This window comes from Neophocaena asiaeorientalis, unplaced genomic scaffold (genome assembly GCF_003031525.2).
Source record: "Neophocaena asiaeorientalis asiaeorientalis breed wild unplaced genomic scaffold, Neophocaena_asiaeorientalis_V1.1 scaffold138, whole genome shotgun sequence".
Taxonomy (NCBI): Eukaryota; Metazoa; Chordata; class Mammalia; order Artiodactyla; family Phocoenidae; genus Neophocaena; species Neophocaena asiaeorientalis.
In genome coordinates, this window is record NW_020172632.1 from 4,754,613 (window position 1) to 4,777,805 (window position 23,193).

At 36.7% G+C, this 23,193-nt stretch overlaps 1 protein-coding gene across 1 annotated transcript in view; it reads left to right on the top strand.

Annotated features, from left to right (window-relative positions):
- The window catches only part of ZFYVE9 (zinc finger FYVE-type containing 9), a 196,940-nt gene that overhangs the window by 60,150 nt on the left and 113,597 nt on the right, over positions 1 to 23,193 (top strand). Inside the window, exons 3-4 of the mRNA XM_024739235.1 lie at positions 11,312 to 11,417; positions 14,924 to 17,022. Of these exons, the coding sequence (XP_024595003.1) occupies positions 11,348 to 11,417; positions 14,924 to 17,022 (2,169 nt within the window). The 5' untranslated portion in view covers positions 11,312 to 11,347. The remainder of the gene's footprint in view (positions 1 to 11,311; positions 11,418 to 14,923; positions 17,023 to 23,193) is intronic.

Sequence of the window (23,193 nt, forward strand, 5' to 3'; positions counted from 1 at the left end):
AGGATAGAGGCCTGGGTCTTACAGTGTGTGGCAAGAGACTGAGTTCCTAAGCCCTTAGCAGTAGTACCTTCCTCACCAGAACTTCTGGGCTTGCAGTTGGCAAGGTATTTCTCATCTCCTAGCTTTCTCACATGTGAGTGTGAGAGGGAGTGCCTTTGTCTGCCTTCATCTGGCAAAATCTTATTCTTCAGGCGTCTCCTCTTTAGGAAGTTTTCAACCCACTGCAAAGACTATCAGTAATAATAAATAATAATTATTGGAGTATTTGTTACAGTAGTCCACCCTACCCCAAATAATATACTCCTGCCTCAGTCTCATTTGGATTTACTTCTTCTTTGGCTCCGTAGTACCCAGTGCATATATCATTTAGTACATACCACAGTGTTTCATATTTTAAGTTTACTCATCCATCTTCTATGAAACATTGGGCACCTTTAGGTCAAAGACATTGTCTTAGTTGTCATTGTAAAGTAATGACTAAGACAGTACGTGGTACATAGTAGTTGCTCAATAATGTTTTATGCATGAATGCACACATGTTCATTATAAGTAGTATATGATATAAAGAGGACGTAACAGTGAAGGAGATATACAAGGAACAATCAGATAAGTGCTGTAAAAGTCACCCTTAAGACTGAGATTCAAGACAGTGTCTAAAAGGACTCTGGTCAGTAGAATAAAAAAGAAGAGATTCTCAGGAAGAAACTGTATTGGATTAAGTAATTATATTCCTCTTTGAGATGTACCACTGACCCTTGAACAACGTGCAGGTTAGGGGCACTGACTACCCTGTGCAGTGGAAAATCTGCATATCACTTATAATCTGCCCTCCATATACGTGGTTCTTCCATATCCGAGGTTCTGCATCCATAGATTCAACCAACTGTGGACCATGTAGTACTGTAATATTTACTATGGAAAAAATCCATATATAGATAGACCCATGCAGTTCAAACCCATGTTGTTCAAGGGTCAAGTGTATATATATGATATTTAGTGACTTCTATTTTGAATAAGAGTTGAATGCTTCTCTAAGGCAGGTAAAGAATCCTGACATAAGATTTAAATCCTCTGAGAGGGAACTTCCCTGGTGGCACAGTGGATAAGACTCCGTGCTCCCAATGCAGGGGGCCTGGGTTCGATCCCTGGTCAGGGAACTAGATCCTGCATGCATGCTGCAACTAAGAGTTCGCATGCCGCAACTAAGGAACCCACGTGCTGCAACTAAGGAGCCGGTGAGCCACCACTAAGAAGCCTGCAAGCTGCAACTAAGGAGCCCGCCTGCTGCAACTAAGATCCAGTGCAACCAAATGAGTAAATTAAGAAAAAAAAATTCTTGGAGCGGTCCAACTTTTACAGTGAGAAGACTGCTCCTCTCCCATGTCCTTGGGAGACCACAGGTTTTTCTTGGAAAATGAAACTAAAGAGGAGCAACACTTGGGGACATTAGACATAACAGATACCAAGGGATGAGGCACCAAAGTAAAAGCAGGAGGATAAGGGGAAATCCTATATATCAAAGTGAGATCCTTCCCCTCACCCCTTCCTCTACTCTTCTTTCAGATGGTGATTACATCTCTGGTGTTACATCTCTACACCCCCTTACAGGAGATTATAAGACTCTTTTCTGGAGTCCAAAGAAAAGACCTACATATACTGACATTTGGAGGTCTCCCAATGAAATAGCTGTGTTCCCACCCAATCACCATGCAGTGGAAGCCTCCCAGTTGAGAAGCCACACATGCAGAGCTTCCAGTTGGCTTTTAGTACTTCATTTGTTCAATGTTAGGCATTTGGGGAAAGCGTCCAGTGTGAAGACAGAGATCAAAACACAAAACAGGAACTTGGAGGAAATAATATTGAAAACAGAAGGAGGTTTGGGGAAAAAAAAAAAACAGACTAAATTATAGGTAATTAGAATGGTAAGAAAAAAATTATATCAGTGAAATAAGCTCAAGATGTCATAAAAAGGATCAGAAAGAGAAAGTACCCTGGAAATTAAAAATATGATAGTGTTTGTGCATTTAATGTTTTTTTAAAAAACTATCTCAAGTTTATAGACAGTTTGCAAGTATAGTTACAGAGGTCTTTTTTCTCTGAACCATTTGAGAGTAAGTTGCTAGCTGCATCCCCTACCACCTTTGAAACTGTGTTTCCTACAAAAAAGGACATTCTCCCACATAACCACAATACAGCCATCAAATCAGGGAATGAGCATTGATGCATTACCACCATCTAATTATCAGACCTTATTCAAGTTTTGCCAGATGTACAAATAATGTCCTTTATGTCAAGAGCACCGAGTTTAGAATCACATGTTGCATTTAGTTGGGAGACCAGCCAATGTTCCATGCAGTTTCAATCCACCCTACCCACTCTGTTTTGGGAGTAAACAAGGGTGTGTACGCTCATCTTGGGCTTCCCACAGCCCTCCTGTTAGTCCCACCAGCCCTCCAGCCAGCCAAGGGGACTTGTCTTCCTGGTGTTGGACCCCAGGGCTGGGGCTCCCAATATGTGGCTCAAACCACTCACTCCCCAGGGAGGTTCTCCACCCATGAAATCCCCCTCCTCTTCTGAGTCCCCTCCCAGGGGCATAGGTCCCAACCTGATCACTTTTCTTCCCTTCCTGCCTGATTCCACATGGATCTTTCTTACAGCCTTGGTTGTATAAGGGTCTTTCTGCCAGTCTCCATTGAGTTTTCAGTGAGAATTATTCCACATGCAGATGTATTTTTGATGTGTTTGTGTGGGGAGGCAAGTTCCACTGTTCTCCTACTCTACCATCTTGATCTCTCTCTCTTCAATAGACTTTATTTTTTTTAGAGCAGTTTTAGGTTCAGAGAAAAATTGAGCAAAAAGTACAGGGAGTTTCTATACACCTCCTGTCCCTGCCGCCCCCCAGTCCTCCCACAGCCTCCCCTAGTATGGGCATTGCTGTGTCCTCCTCATTGCAATCTGTCAGGGAGCATGGATTTTTGTTTGTCCTATTACTGATGGTGTTCACTTTGATCACTTGTGTAAGGTGGCATCTGCCAGGATTTGCCTCTGAAGTTACTCTTTTTTTTTTTTGTAATTAGTAAGTATTTTTGTGGAGAGGAACTTTGAGACTATGTAAATATCCCATTCCTCATTACACTTGGAATTCATTCATTTATGTTGTAAAGACTCATGGCTTTCTGTTTTATCCAGTGGGTTATAATCTGTTGCTACCATTATTTATTTTGATACTCAAATTGTCTCTGATTTGGTCTGTGGAAGCTCCTTCAAGCTGGTTTCTTTGTCCTTTTGACATGTCCCCATCATTCTTGGACGTTTCCTTTTTTTTTTTAATTGAAATGTAATTCACACACCATACCATAAAATTCACCCTTTTAAAGTGTATAGTTCAGTGGTTTTTATATATTTATAGAGCCTTGCAATCATCACCACTGTCTAATTCCAGAACATTTTTCACCCCAAAGAGAAATCTTTCATCTGTTAGCAGTTACTCGCCATTTCCCTCCAGTTCCTCCCAGCTGCTGGCAACCTACTAATTTACTTTCTGTTTCTGTGCCTGTTTTGGACATTTCATATAAATGGAATCATGTAATCTGTAGCTTTTTGTGTCTGCTTCTTTCAGTTACCATATTTTCAAGATTCATCCATGATGTAGCATACAGCAGTACTTTATTTTAATTATCATATAATATTATATTTTGTCAATGTATAATGCCACATTTTATTTATCCATTTATCAGTTGATAGATCTTTGTGTCATTTTCATCTCTTGGTGTTATGAATAATGCTGCTATGAGCATTCACGGATAAGTTTTTGTGTGAATATATGTTTTTATTTCTCTTGGGTATAAGCCTAGGAGTGGAATAGCTATGCCATGTGGTAACTCTTTTTAACTTTTTGAGGAACTGCCAAACTGTTTTCCAGGGTTGCCACACCATTTTACTTTCTTCCCAGCAATGTGCGATGGTTCATGTTTCCCTCCATCCTCATCAAAGTTCTTGTATTTTTTCTACTCCAGCTTTGGAATCAGCCATTTTTCCATGGAGCCCTTGTTCCTTTAAATAACAATATTTATAAATCAAATCTGGTGCTAGGTATGCTCATTGCTACATGGAATTGAGCTGAGGATTTGCTGCTCCAAGATCTTTGTGTATAGCACTAGAGAATATATGTGTACACACACACACACACTTTTACATCTATAATATGTTTATTGCTATGTTCATTGAACACAAAACTATGTTTATTGCTATAAGTATGTTTATTGAAGTCCATGAGTTCAAACTGATAACCCCAGATTCCAAACCAACACTGCAGGGTTCTTTCCAGTTTTCTCTTTTTCTGCATTTTAACCCCTTCTCCAACAGTGAGAAACCTTGCTCCCATTGCCCTTCATGTAGTCACTTACTTGATCCATCTTTCTACATGTAACCCATGTCCTATCACTCTCTTCTCCCCTTGGTCCTTCTAATCCTGCTCAGGCTCTGACCCGCCACCCTGGACTGCCCTCTTATATCTCCTCCTCACCCCTCCTGCATATGAAGCCACCTTACCCACTTGTGCTCTCTGTCTGCCAGACCATCCCCTTCATGTGGATGCCTTCCTTACCTCTGTTGGGCTCTAACACCCCACGCTGGGCTGTCCTGTGTAGGCAGTTTCCTTCCCCCTGGGGCTCTGACACATTATGCCGGGCCACCCCTACGCAAGGACATCTGCTTCACCACACTTGGGCTCTGACTCCCTCCTTACACAGATGCTCTCTTCATCTGCTCCCTGTTTATTGAATTTTTAATAATTTTTCCCTTTTATTTTAATTTTTTCAACTTTTTATTTTGAAGTAAATATAGACTCACAGGAAGTTGCAAAAATACTGTAGAAAGTTTCATTTACACAGTTTTTCTCATTCATTACATCTTACATAACTCGAGAAAATATAAAACTCAGGAAATTAATATTTTATTTGTCCATTCATCAGTTGATAGATATTTGGGTTGTTTCTACCTTTTAGCTGTTATGAATAATGCTGCTTTGAGCATATTCATGTTTGTATGTAGTTCTCTCCCATTTATCACAGGTAGATTTATGTAACCACCATTACAATTTAAGATACAGCACGATTCTATCACCATGGATATATCCCCTGTGCTACTCCTTTACAGTCACACGCATTCTTCTCTCCCCACTATCCCATATTCAATGACTTCTTAAAATTAAAAACATTATTGCAAGTCACAGGAAGAGGAGAGCTGAGGAAGAGGAGATAAACCATGTTATGTTCATGAATGGGAAGACTTAGTTTCATTACCAATCCTGAGGGAGGAACAGGCTAGGAATTCTGATTTCTGAAAGTTGATTTTATTGGCGCACTATTCCATCCTGCACCATTGCTGAGTCTTGGGGCCACTTGGGGCAGTTTTTTCTCCAGCTCCTGGCTTTATGCAGAGAGCCCAGTCTGGCCTTCTGTAATGCAGAAACTTCTAGAAGTTTATAGCACATACTTCCCATCCTACCTGCTAGCTTTCAAATCCCAGGTCTGAAGGTTGCTGTCTAGTTCTGTAACCTCTGTGAACTGCCACACTTCAGTTCTCACTCATCGCTGTGGCTTGATTTCTTCTTGGTTAATGGCATATTTCTCTTTCTTGTTTTTGAATTTCACTGTATAAACTCTTCAAAAATAATCTGTTTTGTCTAGAATTTCTGTATTCAAAGTGGGAAGGAATGCTTCCCACCACATGCTCAGTACACTTTTTACCTTTTCTTTTAAAAAATTTCAAGCCTATAGAAAAGTTGAAAGAATAGTACAGTGAAGACCCATATATCCTTCACCAGATTCATCAATTTTTGCCATTTTGTCTCTTTCTAGAGCACCTCTCTCCTCGCCTCCTCCACCCTTGCCACTCACTCACACTCACATACTTTTTTCCTGAATTATTTGAAAGTTATTATTTGAAAGTTAGTTACGGATAACATAACACTTATTCCCTAAATAGTTCAGCAGGCATCTCCTATGAGTAAGGACATTCGCATACAAAATTTAAATACCATTATCACATCCAAAAAAATGATTATTAATTCATTGTAATACTAATGTATAGTCCAAATTCCCCTGATTATTCCTTAAATGTCTTTTTTTTTTTTTTTTTTTTTTTGCTGTGTATGGGTATTTGTGTATTTTCTTTTTTTTTAAAATTAATTTGTTTATTTTTGGCTGCGCTGCGTCTTCGTTGCTGCGCGCGGGCTTTCTCTAGTTGCAGCGAGCAGGGACAACTCTTTGTTGTGGTGCGCGGGCTTCTCATTGTGGTGGCTTCTCTTGTTGTGGAGCACGCACTCTAGGTGCGCGGGCTCAGCAGGTGTGTCTTGCGGGCTCTAGAGCACAGGCTCAGTAGTTGTGGCACACGGGCTTAGTTGCTCCGTGGCATGTGGGGTCTTCCTGGACCAGGGCTCAAACCCGTGTCCCCTGCATTGGCAGGCGGATTCTTAACCACTGTGACGCCAGGGAGTCCCTATTTGTGTATTTTTCTTGATCTAGGATCCAGTTAGTGTTTATGCATAGCAGTTGTTTAATCTCTTTAGTCTCTCTCAATTCAGAATGATCTTGTTTTTCATAACACTGAATTTTTTGAAGAGTCCAGGACAGCTGTCTTACAGAATGCCTCACATTCTAGATTTGTAATTGTTCATGATTCAATTCAGATTAAACAATTTGGAGAAGAATAACTGTGGGTGATGTTTTAAATTTATTGCATCACATCAGGAGATACATATTGTCAGCTTGTTAAACTGTTAGTGATGCTGAGCTTGATCATTTGATTAAGGTAGTGATTACTGCATCTCTTCACTGTAAACATACATCTTCTCCTTTGGAATTAATAAGTCATCTGTAAAATGATATTTTGAGGCATTGTGAATATTTTCTTCCCCACTAACTGTTTACCTAAAAGCATCTGTTTTAGGTAATCAATAATTATCAATCATAATCAATAATTATAATTGAAGTTTAACACAACTTCTTGAGTGTAAACAGAGTATAAACACTAACTGTTTATACTATTCATTTATTCATTCCACAGGTGTTTACTGAATAGGTACCACATCAGGTTCTGTGGGAATCACATGGTGAACACAGTCTAGTGGGTGTCTTTGTGGTGTCTACAGTCTGGTGGGAGAGATTGACATTAATCAAATAATCACACCAATGTATGTTTATAGATTGTGATAATTATTATAAAAGGAAAAGTGGAGGTGCTGTGAGAGATTATAAGGGGAGATCACTTTTTTTAGGGGTTCAGGGAAGACTTCTTGTCTTTTTTTTGAGCTAAGAGCTAAAAGATGCAGTTATTTTGTTAAGGAGGGGGAGACAGATAAAAGGTCTTGAAGAGGGAAAGGGCATGGTACATTGAAGAAATGTATATTCAAGTAGTGTTCCAGCACCAAGCATAGTGTCTACACATAATAGGTGCTCAATAAATATTAGTGGAAGGGAGGCTGAAAACTAGCCTGTGTAATCACTGTTGTTAGGTTATTTATTTTATTTTTTTTAATTTTTATTTATTTTTTATTTTTTAAGCATCTTTATTGGGGTATAATTGCTTTACAATGGATCTTCAGTAGGTTTTCAGTAGGAGTTGTTCCACGTGTAGATGTATTTCTGGTGTCTCCGTGGGGAGGAAGGTGATGTCTGCGTCTTACTCTTCCGCCATCTTCAAGGTCCCCTCAGGTTATTTATTTTATAATAAAATGATCAACTCCAGGGCTTAAAAACTTAAATAATTGCTTATGAAGCACTTATCATGTACCAGGCAGTGTGTTAAATGTGTTACCTATGTAAATTTATTTAATCTTTCGGTATGTACTATTATTACTCAGTTTTATAGATGAAAACTAAGTCTCAGGTAAATTGATTAACTTCCCCAAAGTCATATAGTTAGTAAGTGAATTAGGAACTAGGATTAGAACTTGGACAGTCGAGTCCTAGAGTTCGTGTTCTTATCCATTATGCTATAGTTCTTCCCATTGCTTAAAGTATAAACAATATCCTTCTCAGACTGACATTCCAGGGCTTCCATAATATGATGCCTGTCTGCGTTTCCAGCTGTGTCCTGCTGTTACCCATGTAAATAAATCCTTGCTCCAATTTCACTGATCCCTCAATAATTGCCCATTCCTAGATCACTCCTTGCATGTCTGTCCCTGTTTGAAATTTCACTTCAGCATCTTCCTCTCTGGGATATCTGTTAAAATTTTATCTGTCCTTCCAGACTCAGCTCAAATCCATAAATAATGCCTTTCGTGACCATCCAGACTCGTGATCTGGTCCATTTCTTGAATTTTTAAAATATTTATTTTATTTATTTATTTGGCTGCGTGGGTCTTAGTTGTGGCACAAGGGATCTTTAGCTGTGGCATGCAGACTCTTAGTTGCAGCATGTGGGATCTAGTTCCCTGACCGAGGATCGAACCCAGGCCCCCTGCATTGGGAGTGTGGAGTCTTAGCCACTGGACCACCAGGGAAGTTCCCATTTCTTGAACTTTTACAGTACTTATTCAGGTACACTTATCTGTTAATTTTATCTGACAGATTAATCACGTAGTACCTGTGTCTCTTGTGCTGTGTTGTTATTAAAGTCATTTATTATTATTTAAATTTTCTTATTTAGCATTGTTTACCATTAAGTAAATGTTAAGATTCTTGATGTTAGGGATGATATCTGAGACTTCAGTTGATCCCAGTACCCTGCATACAGTAGATGCATTATAAATATGTTGATCTGATTGTTTGTTTACTAATATTTTACATATAATGACCATGAAATGCTAACTATTGTAGGTGTATATTAAATGTGCTAGATTGTGTGTTGTGAGAAATTTTATTCATCTCTTTGCATTGGACAGTCTAAATATGCAGTCTTTATTAAAAAATGGCATGTATATGAAAGTTTTTTGAACTGTAAGTCATTAGACACAAAAGACAGATTTAAGAAAAACCATTCATAGATTATGCAGCCGGCTTGTCTACCTAAACTTAAATTACCTAACAGGAGCCAATTAATAAATAGAAGTTGACCATGGTGATCATTTTGTAATTTATAGAACTATTGATAATAAATTGCTACGTTGTACACTGGGAACTAACATAGTATTGTAGGTCAGTTACACTTCAAAAACAACAAACAAACAAACAGAAAAAGACACCAAATTTATGGTTATCAGAGGCATAGGGTGGGAGGAGGGAGAATTAGATGAAGGTGGTCAAAAGGTAGAAACTTCCAGTTATAAGATAAATAAGTACTAGGGATGTAATATACAACACGATTAATATAATTAATGCTGTTGTATGTTATATATGAAAGTTGTTAAGTGAGTAAATCCTAACAGTTTGCAACACAAGGATAAAATTTTTTTCTTTTATTTTATATCTGTATGAGATGATGGATGTTCACAAAATTCATTGTGGTAATCATTCCATGATGTATGTAAGTCAGATCTTATAACATTGTATTAGTTTAAGTTGCACAATGTAATGATTTAATATATGTGTATATTGTGAAATGATTACCACAATAAGTTTACTTAACATCCATCACCTCACATAGTTATATATTTTTTTCTTTTGATGAGAGCTTTTAAGATTACCTCTCTTAGCTACTTTCAGATATATGATGCAGTATTGTTAACTATACCTACCATACTGTACATTATATCCCTAGAACTTATTTATCTTATAATTGGAAGTTTGTAACTTTTGACCACCTTCACCTGTTTCCTTCATCCCTTACACCCTACCTCTGGCAACCCTGAATCTGTTCTCTGTTTCTGTGAGTTTGGTTGTTTTGGAATCCATGTATAAGTGAGTTCTTCTGGTATTTGTCTTTCTCTGACTTATTTCACTTAGCATAATGCCCTCAAGGTCCATCCATGGTGTTGAAAATGACAGGACTTCCTTCCTTTTAATGGCTGAATGATATTCTATCTTATACACACTAATGCACGCACACACGCATGCACAAACACACCACATTTTCTGTATCCATTCATCTTTTGATGGGTATTTCGGTTGTTTCCATGTCTTAGCTGTTGTAAATAATGCTGCAGTGAACATGGAGGTGCAGACTCTCTTCCAGATATTGATTTTGTTTCCTTTGGTTGTGTACCTAGAAATGGAATTGCTGGGTTATATGGTAGTTATGTTTTTAATTTTTTGAGGAACCTTCATACTGTTTTCTGTAGTGGCTGAATCAATTTACATTTTTGCCAGTAGTGCACAAGGGTTCTCTTTTCTCAGCATTCTCTCCAGCACTTGTTTGTTTTCTTTTTGTTGGTAGCCATTCTGACAGGTGTGATGATATCTTTATGGTTTTGATTTACATTTCCCCAGTGATTGGTGATGCTGAGCATCTTTTCATGTGCCTGTTGGCCATCTTATGTCTTCTTTGGAAAAATGTCTATTCAGATCCTCTGCCCACTTTTAATTTTTCTTTTTTTGATGTTAACTTGTATGAGTTCTTTGTATATTTTGGATACTAATCCCTTGTTGGATATATCATTGCAAATATCTTCTCCCATTCAGTAGGCAGCCTTTTGGTTTTGTTGATAGTTTTCTTTGCTGGGCAAAAGTTTTTTAGTTTGATGTGGTTCTATTTGTTTACTTTTGCTTTTGTTTCTCTTTGCCTGAAGAGACATACCCCTCAAAAACTGCTAAGACTGATGTCAAAGAGCATATTGCCTATGTTTTCTTCTAGTTTTATGGTTTCAGGTCTTAACATTCAAGTCTTTTTATCCATTTTGAGTTTATTTTTGTATATGGTATGAGAAAGTAGTCCGGTTTGATTTTTTTTTTTTTTGCATGTAGCTGTCCAGTTTTCCCAACACCATTTATTGAACAGGCTGTCTTTGCCCCATTCCCTTTGTCATAGATTAATTGCCCATACAAGTGTGGATTTATTTCTGGGCTCTCTATTCTCTTCCATTGATCTATGTGTCTGTTTTTGTGTGAGTACTATACTATTTTGATTACTGTAGCTTTGTAGTATAGTTTGGCATCAGAGAGTGTATTATGGGATGTTTTAAAATTAATGATCCAATCACCTTATTAGTAATTGGTCTGTTCAGATTTTTTTTTTTTTTTATGATTCATTGTTGGTAGGCTGTATGTGTCTAGGAATTTATCCATTTATTCTAGATTGTCCAATTTATTAGCATGTAATTGTTCATCGTAGTCTTAAGATCCTTTGTATTTCTGTTTTACCAGTTGTAATGTCTATAAATAATATTTTAATAATTGAAAGTGTAATACAAATTTGATCTATTTTCTAGATTTAAACAAGTCTCTTGAGTGGTGTTTTCTCACCGATGGAGAATTACTTCCAAGCAGAAGCTTACAACCTGGACAAGGTGTTAGATGAATTTGAACAAAACGAAGGTGAGAATTTACTTGGTGACTCTGTTTGAATGTATTTATGATATAGAAAATGTGGGATTATAAGAGGATGCAGTACTTAAAAAAAAGAAAGGAAGGTCCAGTGCCTCAATAATGATAGTATTATATATTAATATTCAGAGGAAGAACTAACATTTTTGTTAGCACTGTGTGCCAGATACTATGCTAAATCATTCACATGGATTATATCATTTAATCTTTAAAATAATACCATGAAAGTAAATCTTACCTACATTTTACAGATGAAGATAGAGGCACAGAAAGGTTAAGCATCTTCCCCAAGTTAGTTTGTTCATAAGTGCAAGATTAGAATCCAATTTATGGTCAGGAAAAGCTTTAGAATGTGTGATTGTATTTCCAAAGTTATTGATTGACCAATAAAGCAAGATCCATTTTAAACCTAATTTTAAAAGATTTACATTTTTAAGTATCTACCAAATGGTTAATTAAATTATATATTCTCAAGGCCCAGTCTAAAAATGTCTGCTAAAGATTCACTTCATTTAGGGAATTTTCCTTAAATTCACCTTTCAGTATGACTAGAATGTGTAAGCCATAATTAAATATCTGTCTTTCACTTTATCCTGCTTCCCTGGTGTTCTTGGTTTCTAACAGAAAATGGCATGTAACAAGTTTACAAAGTGATATATTTCCATCTAAAACCCATGATTTTAGTAGTAGTCTCCAAACCTTTTACTATATCTGGTGATTCAGGTTGTTCTTTGATAGCAGTTGGGAAGAGAGATTAGTTTTGATTTTGTTGTTTTGGGCCTATGCTAGAGCAAGCATTAAAAAGATATGTGCTCATGGGGCTAAGAAGGGAGAAGAAAGATACCTGGAATGGCCTGCTCTTAACATTTTACCATTGATGACCCAAAGCTAACCCATGACCCTAGCCTAACTCCTGATTCATGTAAACGTGAAACTGAATCTTTTTGGATTTTATGGGATCTGGGTGGGCTTTATACATACCAAGGTGCAAGATATGTTATCCTCTTAGTTTCAGTCATTTATACAAGTACTTTCTCAATCCCTTCTTTGGTTTGGCCCTATCACAGTTATTTGTCATCTACACAAATGCTACACCTAATCCTGTGAATACTATTCTTCTAGAATACCATTGACTCTCATTAATAAAATTATTTGTTCTTTACATCAGTCTCTTTGTGACTTCTGTAGATTCTAGTAGGGTATTTTGTATATAGTTGATTTGCAGTACATTTTTGTTGAGTCAGTAAAAATTGTCATTTTAGTTTGAAATATAGGATTTGCTTACCAAAATAACTCCTTTAGAAGGAGAATAATTTCAGAAGCCAGCTTGTTTGTAACTATGCTCTTCATTTGTTTTCAACTATTTTTTAAACATCTCAGTACCAGTTGCATTAAAACTACCACCTCTAGCCTGGTACCTTTCCAAATATATTTTTTTAAAAGTGTTTTCTCATTTCATGTTAATTTCCTCCTTTAAATGAAAAATGTACCACACACAAACTGTGATGACATTAGATAATTAACATTATACCCAGTTGGTGGTTAAATAATGAAAATTTTAATACATGATCATTTCTGTTTGAATATTATTAAATATTCTTATAAGAGGCAGTGTTTCTTTTTTATTTCTGTGAACCAGCTTGGAAATACGATTTCTTTTTTTAAAGGAAATACATGTTACCAAATCTCAAGTCTCTGCTAGCCCAAATTTGGTAAACTCAGGATTTAACATTTAACACTCAGAGCATATTAAGCCCATTCTTCACGCAATCTGATTTTTTATGGCCTTTACAATCTGACCTTTCTAGCTTCTTTTTACTACTTTCTTACACTAATTCTTTTTTCAACCCAAACTGATTTACTTAATTGCTTTCTTAGATTGTTGTGTTTGGGGCTTTACTTTTACTTGTTCCCCTCTTACGAATGCCCTGTTTTCCAAACTTTTTGTAAAATTGTCCTTGAAGCCCAGCCCATTTCCTCCTGCTTCCATGAATTTAAGCTTGCTGCCTCAGCCTGTAAAATACCTTTGTCCTCTCAATTTATTTTCTACTACTACATAATAGTTTTTGAATACTTATGCTATTCTGTACTGCTAGTTAGCGATTCATGTGTATTGTATCTATTTCTTATTTTTCCAACTAGATTATATACTTCTTGGAGCTATCATTTAATCTCATATTCCACCCAATGCTTTTACAGTGGTAGATACTCACATAGCATATATTTATGGTGCTACAATAAATATATGCTACATGAATATGCTACCTACTACATATCAGGCGCTGTGCAAAGCAAGGATTTACATTGATGGAAATAAGTGGTTTCTGCCTGAAAAAGTCAGGTAAATAAACCATTGCAATGCAGTGTAGTAAATGCTTTAATAGAGATATGAACAAGGTGCTAAGGGAGTATTAAAGATTTATGAGAGGAAAGCATGTCTGTATAACTTCAGGGCTGTGATTATCATATTTACTGTAGGAAAACCGGAAAAGCAATAAGTGCATAATTTCTTATTTCTCTAATTAGACACATAGCACAATAACTTGGGAAAATGCCATCATAGTTATGATCTATTAAAAAATAAACAGAAACATTAAATGAGATTATGCTTATTGGTAGAATATAAGAAGGTTGTTTTAATATGGCAAATGATCTTTCTGCCAAATTTCCTCAGATAATAGTGTAAATACGAACCTAAATAATAATGTATTGTGACATGGTTATAAGCAGAATTTCACATGCTGTAACAAACTTTTTAGTTTATTATTGTGGGCAAATTTCAAATATATACAAAGTAAATAGAATAGTGTAATAAACTCTAGTGTACCCATTACCCAACTTCAGCAGTGATTGACATGCTGCCATTTTTCATTTATATATCTTCATTTGCTCCTCCCTGCTTCATTGTTACTTTTGTTACTTTTTACAATTTTTTGAAGATAAAATTTATACATTGAAATGTGTAGATCTTAACTGTACAGTGTTGACCAAGAGATATATCCATGTAACCACATCTCAGTCATGATGTAGATTACAGAGCATGCCATCTCCACAGAAAATTTCTTTGTTTTCCTTCCCACTCAATTACTGTATCCTCATCACTGTTCTGATTTTTCTTCCACCTTAGATTAGCCCCCTACCCCATGTTGTGCTGGGCCAGTCCAAGGCCTTCCCCATTATTGCCCTCCCCTCCCCAGCCCCAAAGTACAGCCTGGGGGCCACTTTAATTATGCCAACTAGATTGAAGTAGAATTCTTTTGTTGTTTGGAATGTTCTGAGATATTACCATTTGGTGATATATAACACAGGGAACAGTCTTAAATATATTTTCTTATCCTTAGCTAGAAATTAGAAACTTCATACCCTAGGAATATTCTGTTTTCACATATCCTAGGAATATTTTAATTTCAGGGCATATTTGCAAATGTAGTTGATTAACTTAGTCCTCGCCTTATCAGTGTTACCAGCAAACTTATTATAATTATTTATTTTTTCAGATGAAACCGTTTCTCCTATTTTATTGGATACAAGGTGGAATAAGATTCTAGATCCCCCTTCTCCCCAACTGTCATTTAACCCTGCGTTGGCCAGTGTGAATGAACCTACAGTTTCTGAGTCACAGCCACAGCTGAAAGTCTTCTCCCTGGCTCATTCAGCTCCTCTTAACACAGAGGGAGAGGACCATTGTGCTAATGGACAGGACTGTAGTCTGAATTCAGAGATCAACACAATGTGGATTGATGAAAATGCGGTTGCAGAAGACCAGTTAATTAAGAGGAACTGTAATCAAGATGATCAATGCGGTACTGTCGAAGTGGGAGAGAAGAAATGTGGAAACCTAGCTTGTCTGCCAGATGAGAAGAGCGTTCTTGTTGTAGCCGTCATGCATAACTGTGATAAAAGGACATTACAAAGCGATTTGCAGGATTGTAATAATTATAATAGTCAATCCCTCATGGATGCTTTTAGCTGTTCACTGGATAACGAAAACAGACAAACTGATCAATTTAGTTTAAGTGTAAATGGGTCCACTGAAAAAGATATGAACTCAGAGAAACAAATGGATCCATTGAGTAGACCAAATGCAGAGGGGGATTCTGTTAAATACATATGTACTACTTCATCTGATAATCTAGCCAGTGTCTGTACCCCTTCACAGTTACAGGATGATGAAAATATAGATAGAGACCCCACCATGTCTGTGATTACAAGTTTAACACCAGATTCAGTAATCTCATCCCAGGGAACAGATGAAGGTCCTGCTGTAAAGCAAGAGGACTCTACACCAGATGAGGTTCTCACTGGCAAAACCAGCTCTCCTAGGACAGATCTAGGGAGTCCAAACTCCTTTTCCCACTTGAGTGAGGGAATTTTGATGAAAAAAGAGCCAGCAGAGGAAAGAACAACTGAAGAATCCATCCAGTCTGGTTTACCTTTGCTTCTCAAAGCTGACATGCCTAATGGATCTGGCAGGGATGATAACTGTGAACAGTTTTCAGATTGCCTTGTGCCTGGTGAAGTTAGAGCTGATGAAAATGAAGGCTGTAAACATGAAGAAATCCTTGGCACTACAGAACTTCTTAATATGACCGAGCATTTCTCTGAATCTCAGGAGATGATTAATTGGAAATTGACTAAACCAAACAAGATGAATGACAGCCAAGTAAATAAAGAAAATGAGAAGTTTCTGCACATGAATCAGCCTGAAGATACTTACGATGATAGTGGAGGAGAGTGTGATAGAATGGCAGAAGCAGGTCTAGATTTAAAACAAACTTGCGTGAATGAAAGTGAAGGATGCGATTTCTCCACTGTTATGGATACACCAGCAGCAAATTCACTATCTAATTGTTGTGATTCCTATGGAATGCAGAGCCCAGTTGTTTGTTTTGTTCCAAAGACTTTACCTTCCAAAGAAGATTCAGTAACAGAAGAAAAGGAAATAGAGGAGAGCAAGTCAGAATGCTACTCAAATATTTATGAGCAGAGAGGAAATGAAGCCACAGAAGGGAGTGGACTACTTTTAAACAGCACTGGTGACCTAATGAAGAAAAATTACTTACACAATTTCTGTAGCCAGGTTCCATCAGTGCTTGGGCAATCTTCACCCAAGATAGTAGCAAACCTGCAATCTATCAGTGTTCCTTTTGGTGGTGCAAGACCCAAGCAACCTTCTAATCTTAAACTTCAAATTCCAAAGCCATTATCAGACCATTTACAAAATGACCTTCCTGCAAACAGTGGAAATAATATTAAAAACAAAAATGATCTTGGGAAAGCAAAATTAGGGGAAAACTCAGCAACCAATGTATGCAATGCCTCTTTGGGAAATATCTCTATTGCTGATACAAATGGGGAACATTTAGAAAGTTATGAGTCTGGGATATCCAGTAGACAGTGCATTGCATTACCTCCAGAAAGCCCAGATAATGATCTCAGAGCTGGTCAGTTTGGAATTTCTGCTAGAAAGCCATTTACCACTCTGGGTGAAGTGGCTCCAGTATGGGTACCAGATTCTCAGGCTCCAAATTGCATGAAATGTGAAGCCAGGTTTACGTTCACCAAAAGGAGGCATCATTGCAGAGCATGTGGGAAGGTAAGTTGTGTGTATCAGCTCAGGAATCTGGCATGTGCATTTTGTAATGCTCAATTAGAAATTAATAAAGGTGATATAAGGTGAACATACTTCTTGAGATGACATCATAAATAGTTTTTGAGCATGCAATTCTAGTAAATTTCCAAATGAAAAATGACCTTGCTGATTCTTAGAGTTTATATAATTTTTTTTTGTTGTGAAGATTTAAGCTGAATCAGTTTTCATGAATAGATGAGAACTGAGGAAGTGGTAACTTTGGTTACTGTATTGATACTTGGTTAATGGAATAGCTTGAAATAAGGAAGTTATTCTTTTGATTTAAGAAATGTTTGTGATTGACTTCATATTTTTTAATTCTTGAGTAATTGGATATTATACTTAGAATCCATCCCAGTTTTTGCTATAGGATTTTTACCATTGTACTAGACATTCTGGAACTTTCTGTACATATATACATATATTTTTGTCTTTCCCCCCCATATAACTTTGATACAAAAAAGAGTTGAAGGCTATAGATCCTTGTGACAAGGTTATAAGAATAGGTGATATTCCTTAGCTCTCCCTAAATTCTGTTAGCTAGTACCACATCAATATACTAGTCTGTTTTTTAAACAAGAACTGTAAACGAGGAGGAAATGGGATTTTGTATTTTTAAAAAGAATGTAAGGTTTGGTGTCAGGTCTGGATTTGAACTTCAGCTTTGTTACTTTTAACTATATAACTTTATTAAGCTTTATTTTTTAATAAAAAAGAATCAAAAGATAATTTTCATTGGGCTGTTGTGAAGATTAAATGAAATTACATGTAATAGTAAGTACTCAGTAATTAGCCTCCACTTCCCTTCTTGCCTGATTTATTGGTCTGTCTGTATTAATTCGGTTGACTTCAACTTCAAGGATCAGAATATCTGGCCCTCAGTTACTTAGACAAAAGTAACATTTATTTCATATAACAAGAGGCCTGAAAATAGAGACTCTGTTATGTCTGGGTGTAGAGTCAGGATCACTGAAGTTCTCTTGGCCTTTCCTTCATGGTCTCAAGATAGTGGCACAGCTTTAAGCATCAAGTCCAACCTGACTACTTCCCAAATGCAGAGAAATTGGTTGGTGGCAAAAGAGCCTATTCCTCTTGCTGCCCTCTCATCAGGGTAGAAAGAATCCCCAGCAACTTCTTTCAATTTATTAGCCAGTTCTAGACCACAGGTCCAATTTAAACCAATGACTGACAACAGGGAACAGGATTGCCAGGATTGGCTAAGATCAATCATGATTCATCCCCTGGGGCTGAGTCCAGTGTTGCCTCAACAAAAGTGGGATTCTCTTAATAAGGAAAAGGGGGAGAATGGTTCCTGGGTGGGCATTCAAAAAGAGCTACTATAGGGTCCTAGAACAAAAGAACCAAATGATGGGGAGCAGAAAGTAGTTAAAGCTGAAACTGGGCTGTTAGTCTCTGATTATTAAAATTTGGAGAAAATAATGTGTCTAATTCCTAAATATTTCACAGTCTGAAGTAAACCTATGGTCAGTAGCCTGAACAGTTTTCTTTTAGGGGATTAGAGTCATCATGTTTTCGTTGTTCTATGTTTTGCTTACTGTGTATAACACTTTCAGAAATTTTTGCTTGTTTTTTAAAAATTTCCTTCCTATTTATTTATTTATTTAGGCTGTGTCAGGTCTTAGTTGTGGCACACGGGATCTTTTGTTGTGGCGGGTGGGCTCTTTGTTGCGGCATGCGGGCTTCTCTCTAGTTGTGGCATGTGGGCTTCAGAGCACGCAGGCTCAGTAGTTGCAGCACGTGGGCTCCAGAGTGCACAGGCTCTCTAGTTTTGGTGTGCGGGCTCTCTCATTGTGGTGCATGGGCTCCAGAGTGTGCAGGCTCAGTAGTTGCGGCATGTGGGCTCTCTAGTTGTGGTGCACGGGCTTAGTTGCCCCACGGCATGTGGGATCTTAGTTCCCCAACCAGGGATCGAACCCGCATCCTCTGCATTGGAAGGCGGCTTAATCACTGGACCACCAGGGAAATCCCAAAATTTTGCTTAAGCAAATAATAAAAATGCTTTTGTTCCAGACCAGCATATACAGATGTAATGACTAAATAGGTAACTTAGGTGGATTCAGAAAGAAAATGGGGCAAAATGCACATAAGCTGAAAAATTACATGGAATTTTTGCTGAGTGGAATTTGCAGAATTTATAAATTTATGGCTTCATATGGATTATGGATTCATATTCCATCTTTTTTTCTTTTTCCATCTCCATTTTCCTCAGGGATATTCTAGGATTGTTGAGGTAATGTCTGTAAAAATCCTTGAGCTCCTCAGAAGAAAGGGGCTTATAAACTTAGCTATAGTTTCTCTAGATAGTAAATTAATCAAATTATACTTGGAATTTAGCTAGAAAAATACCTCAAGCAATGTGATTTTGTAAAATAATGTTTACTGTTGAAAAAAGAAATTTAGTTTGTTCCATTCTAATATATCTACTATCCAGTTATTTCCAACAATTTCTTTATTTAATATCTATAGCTAATAAATTCTCTTTACTGTAACAAGCATATATTAAGCATCTAATATATGAAAGGTTCTGGGCTAGGTACTGGAGATTCAGGTATACATAAATTGGAATGTATGACCTCATAGAGTTTATAATCAGAGGCACTGATTTCAGTGTGTGGGAGAGGAGTGTCTGGATTTCCTGTAGTTTTTCAAAAATGCTAAAAAAAATCATTGTGAACTATTGATCTGAGTAGACAAACAGACCATCCCACAACAATTTATAATACAGTGTATTAAGAGCCAGTTATGTATGCTTTATATTCATTCCATTACTGTCTTGTAGAATACCCATTACTGTCTTGTAGAATGGGTGGTTAATTTTTTACTATTTGACAGATCAAGAATTAGAGGCTCAGAGAGGTCAAGGAATATGCCCAAGGTCACACAGCTTGAAAGTACTAGAGCCACCTTTAAAGCTAGGACTCTTTCCTTCAGACATACTGCTTCTCCTAGCATCTCTCCTCATTCATAATAGCAGTATGAACAAAATGCTTTAGGAATGTTGAGAAATGAGAGCTTAATTTTTCCCAGAATGGCAGAAGGAGTCAGGAAAATCATGATACAAAAAGTGACTATTTGGGACTTCCCTGGCAGTCCAGTGGTTAAGACTCTGCACTTCCACTGCAGGGGGCGCAGGTTCCATCCCTGGTCAGGGAACTAAGATCCCGCATGTCGTGTGGTGCGGCCAAAAAAATAAATAAATAAATAAGTGACTGTTTGGAGGAGGAGATATAAGAAAGTGGATATAATTTATGGATCACAGTTCTAAAGTATGTGAGGAAAATGGGATCACAGCAGAGCACAGGTGGAGAATTAGCAGTAGGGAAAGGGAAATCATCTTACGGGAGAATGGGCCATGATAAAAATTGAATATAAAAAAAAAATTGAATATAGACTATAACTATAATATAGAATATAACTCCTTGAATATAGAAGGAGTTAATAGAAAATTGTGGGAAATTATTTAGCAAAGCATAGGGCCTATATCCAGTTCTTGATGAGTAGTAGATATTATACTTGTTACAACATTCATTTATCTTGGTATAATGTCATTAAGAAGAATATAAAATAATTATGTTGAATTTATGAAAGTGTTAAAATACTGCAGTTTATTTCTATATTGTTGTAATGGACATCAGGACATCTGGATTCTATTCTTGTCTTCATTGTTAATTGGAAAACTATGTCATACTCTAAAATGCTCAGCAAATGTGAGTTTTATTTTATGATTTCACACATTATTAATTTAGATAATTGTTCCATATAGCAGCATAATCTCTACTTCAGCTGTATGATAGGTGATAAATTACAGAATAGAAAGAGTACAGAGGGGAGTTCCCTGGTGATCCAGTGGTTAGTGCTCAGCCCTTTCACTGCCGTGGCCCCAGGTTCAATTCCTGTTCAGGGAACTAAGATCCTGCAAGCTGCGTGGCGCGGCCAGAGGAAAAGAAAAAGGTACAGGGAACTCCCTTCCAGAAAGGTGCCCTCTAAGTTCAGATGATCACTGTTATTATATATCCATAATAATTTCCTATAGAAATCACTGAATCTAGCAGAATATGGTTATTCATTCTTTGTCAAGTTCCTTTTGCCCTGAATATTTTGACCCTTTTTTATTTGATTATTTGACTTCAAAGGCCTAAGAAAAGCTTTTGAGTTTAAGAGTACAGGAAAGAGTTTTTTGAAAGTGGAGAAGAATTTTTAAAGGAAAAGATTTTTATTTTTTATTGGTCATTCACAAGGCTTTATCACACTTTATCCATTATTGCCACTTATGTGGCAGGTTGTTACTTACGAGATGCTAGCTGGTTAATGACCCTCTTCTATCTACTGAAGTAGACATAAGAATAGCCTTTAAAGTAAAAGTTCTTGAACTGATACTTACAACATAGAAACTTTGCTTAGGATGGTGTGAAAGATGAGAGTAACATTTTTTTTAACACTTCCACTTTATGCTAGGCTTATCTGGTCTAACAACACAATTCTCTGAGATACAGTTACAGGGGAGAAAAATGTGCCTCAGAAAGGTTAGGTAACTTGCCTAAATTCTCAGAGCTTATAAATGAGAGTGCATGGATTTTAACACAAATTTATCTGACTCCAAAGCTCTTTGCTCTTTTACTACACTGGACATAGCAACAAAATTTATCTGTATTTGGATTGCTTACTAGAAATATAAGTCATGGTCTTTGGGTGAACATCAGTTTTGGACAGTGGTAAAGGATTGGGAATTTGAAAGGAAGACAAAATGCTCAGTGATTGGTGCTATCAGTTGATGGGGGAATCTAGCAAAGGTAGCAGGATTTTAGGTTTTACTTCACCTATCAGGTCTTGAACTACAAATTAGGAAAAGAACTGACCTCCACCAAGGCCTGGAATAAGGAGAGATTTAGTGACAGTAATATATACCACTCCAGTTTACTTACTATTTTTCCACATTAACTGACTTTAAAAGTAGAATTCAAAATAGATGAGTTTTTTTACTGTGTTTGAATAGACGGTGATATGAATAGACAGGACAGAGAAGAGAATTGTAGGACAGGTAGTATGAAAAGAACACTGAAATGGGTATGAAACAGCTCTGGGCTTCTGTTTCCTCTGCTGTAAAAGGACGGGATTGCATAGACTTTATCTTTGTTTCCTTGCAGCTCTGAACGTCTGTGTTTAAATAAGGAAGAAAAGGAAATGGAAAGGTTTGTGCTAGCCACTGATTTATCTCTGTAAAGTTATTGTTAAACGTACTTGATTAACGAAGGTCACTTTGTGGGAAGAATATGCCATTAAACATTTTGAAATGTGCTGTGCTGAAAGTATGTTTTCTGGAAATCATCTCAGTTCGACTGGGATGCTGCGTATCACAGTACCACTTAAGTGGGCTACACTGGGGGTTTTATTTTGCAGTTACTCTTTCCCTTTTGATTCATTTCCAATAGTACCAATCCTTTTAGCCACACATGATCTTCATCCCATTAGTTTAAAACAGCTTGATGACATGTATAATGTCAAAATGACATATTGAAAACTGATCTAGATTAATTTTTAATATAGTTCTAGAAAGCCATCTTCCTCTACACACTGGGGATTATAGGTATTTAACATATAATGAACATTTATAAATGTAATTATAAAATGTTATATTTTATATAAATTTATATTTATATAACAAAGGTTTATATAATTTATATAATATTATATATGTTTATGTATAAAATGGCAAACTACAGTCAGTATTTTACTCTGTGCTTTTCATTTGAATTACTGTTCCATAGTAGTCAGGAGTAATTTTGTCTATAAAAGAACTATATATTTAATAATATTTTGATATTTATGTCATTATAGTATATTTTTAGTTTAAGTGAAAAATACTTTAAAGAATTAAAATATCATGTTAAAAATAACTGTTGAAATTGAAAATAAAACACACATTTTTAGATGGGATGAAGAGACCTGGTACTATTTTTATTTTAAACAAAGTAATATTTATATCTTGAAAGATGGCAGTCTTCTACCTACTTTTACATATCCCTAGTCCCTAGTCCAGCTCCCTGGACATACCTACTTTAAGAAATTAATAGTCTTTTTTTGAAAGTTAAAGTATAGTTGATTGGGCTTCCCTGG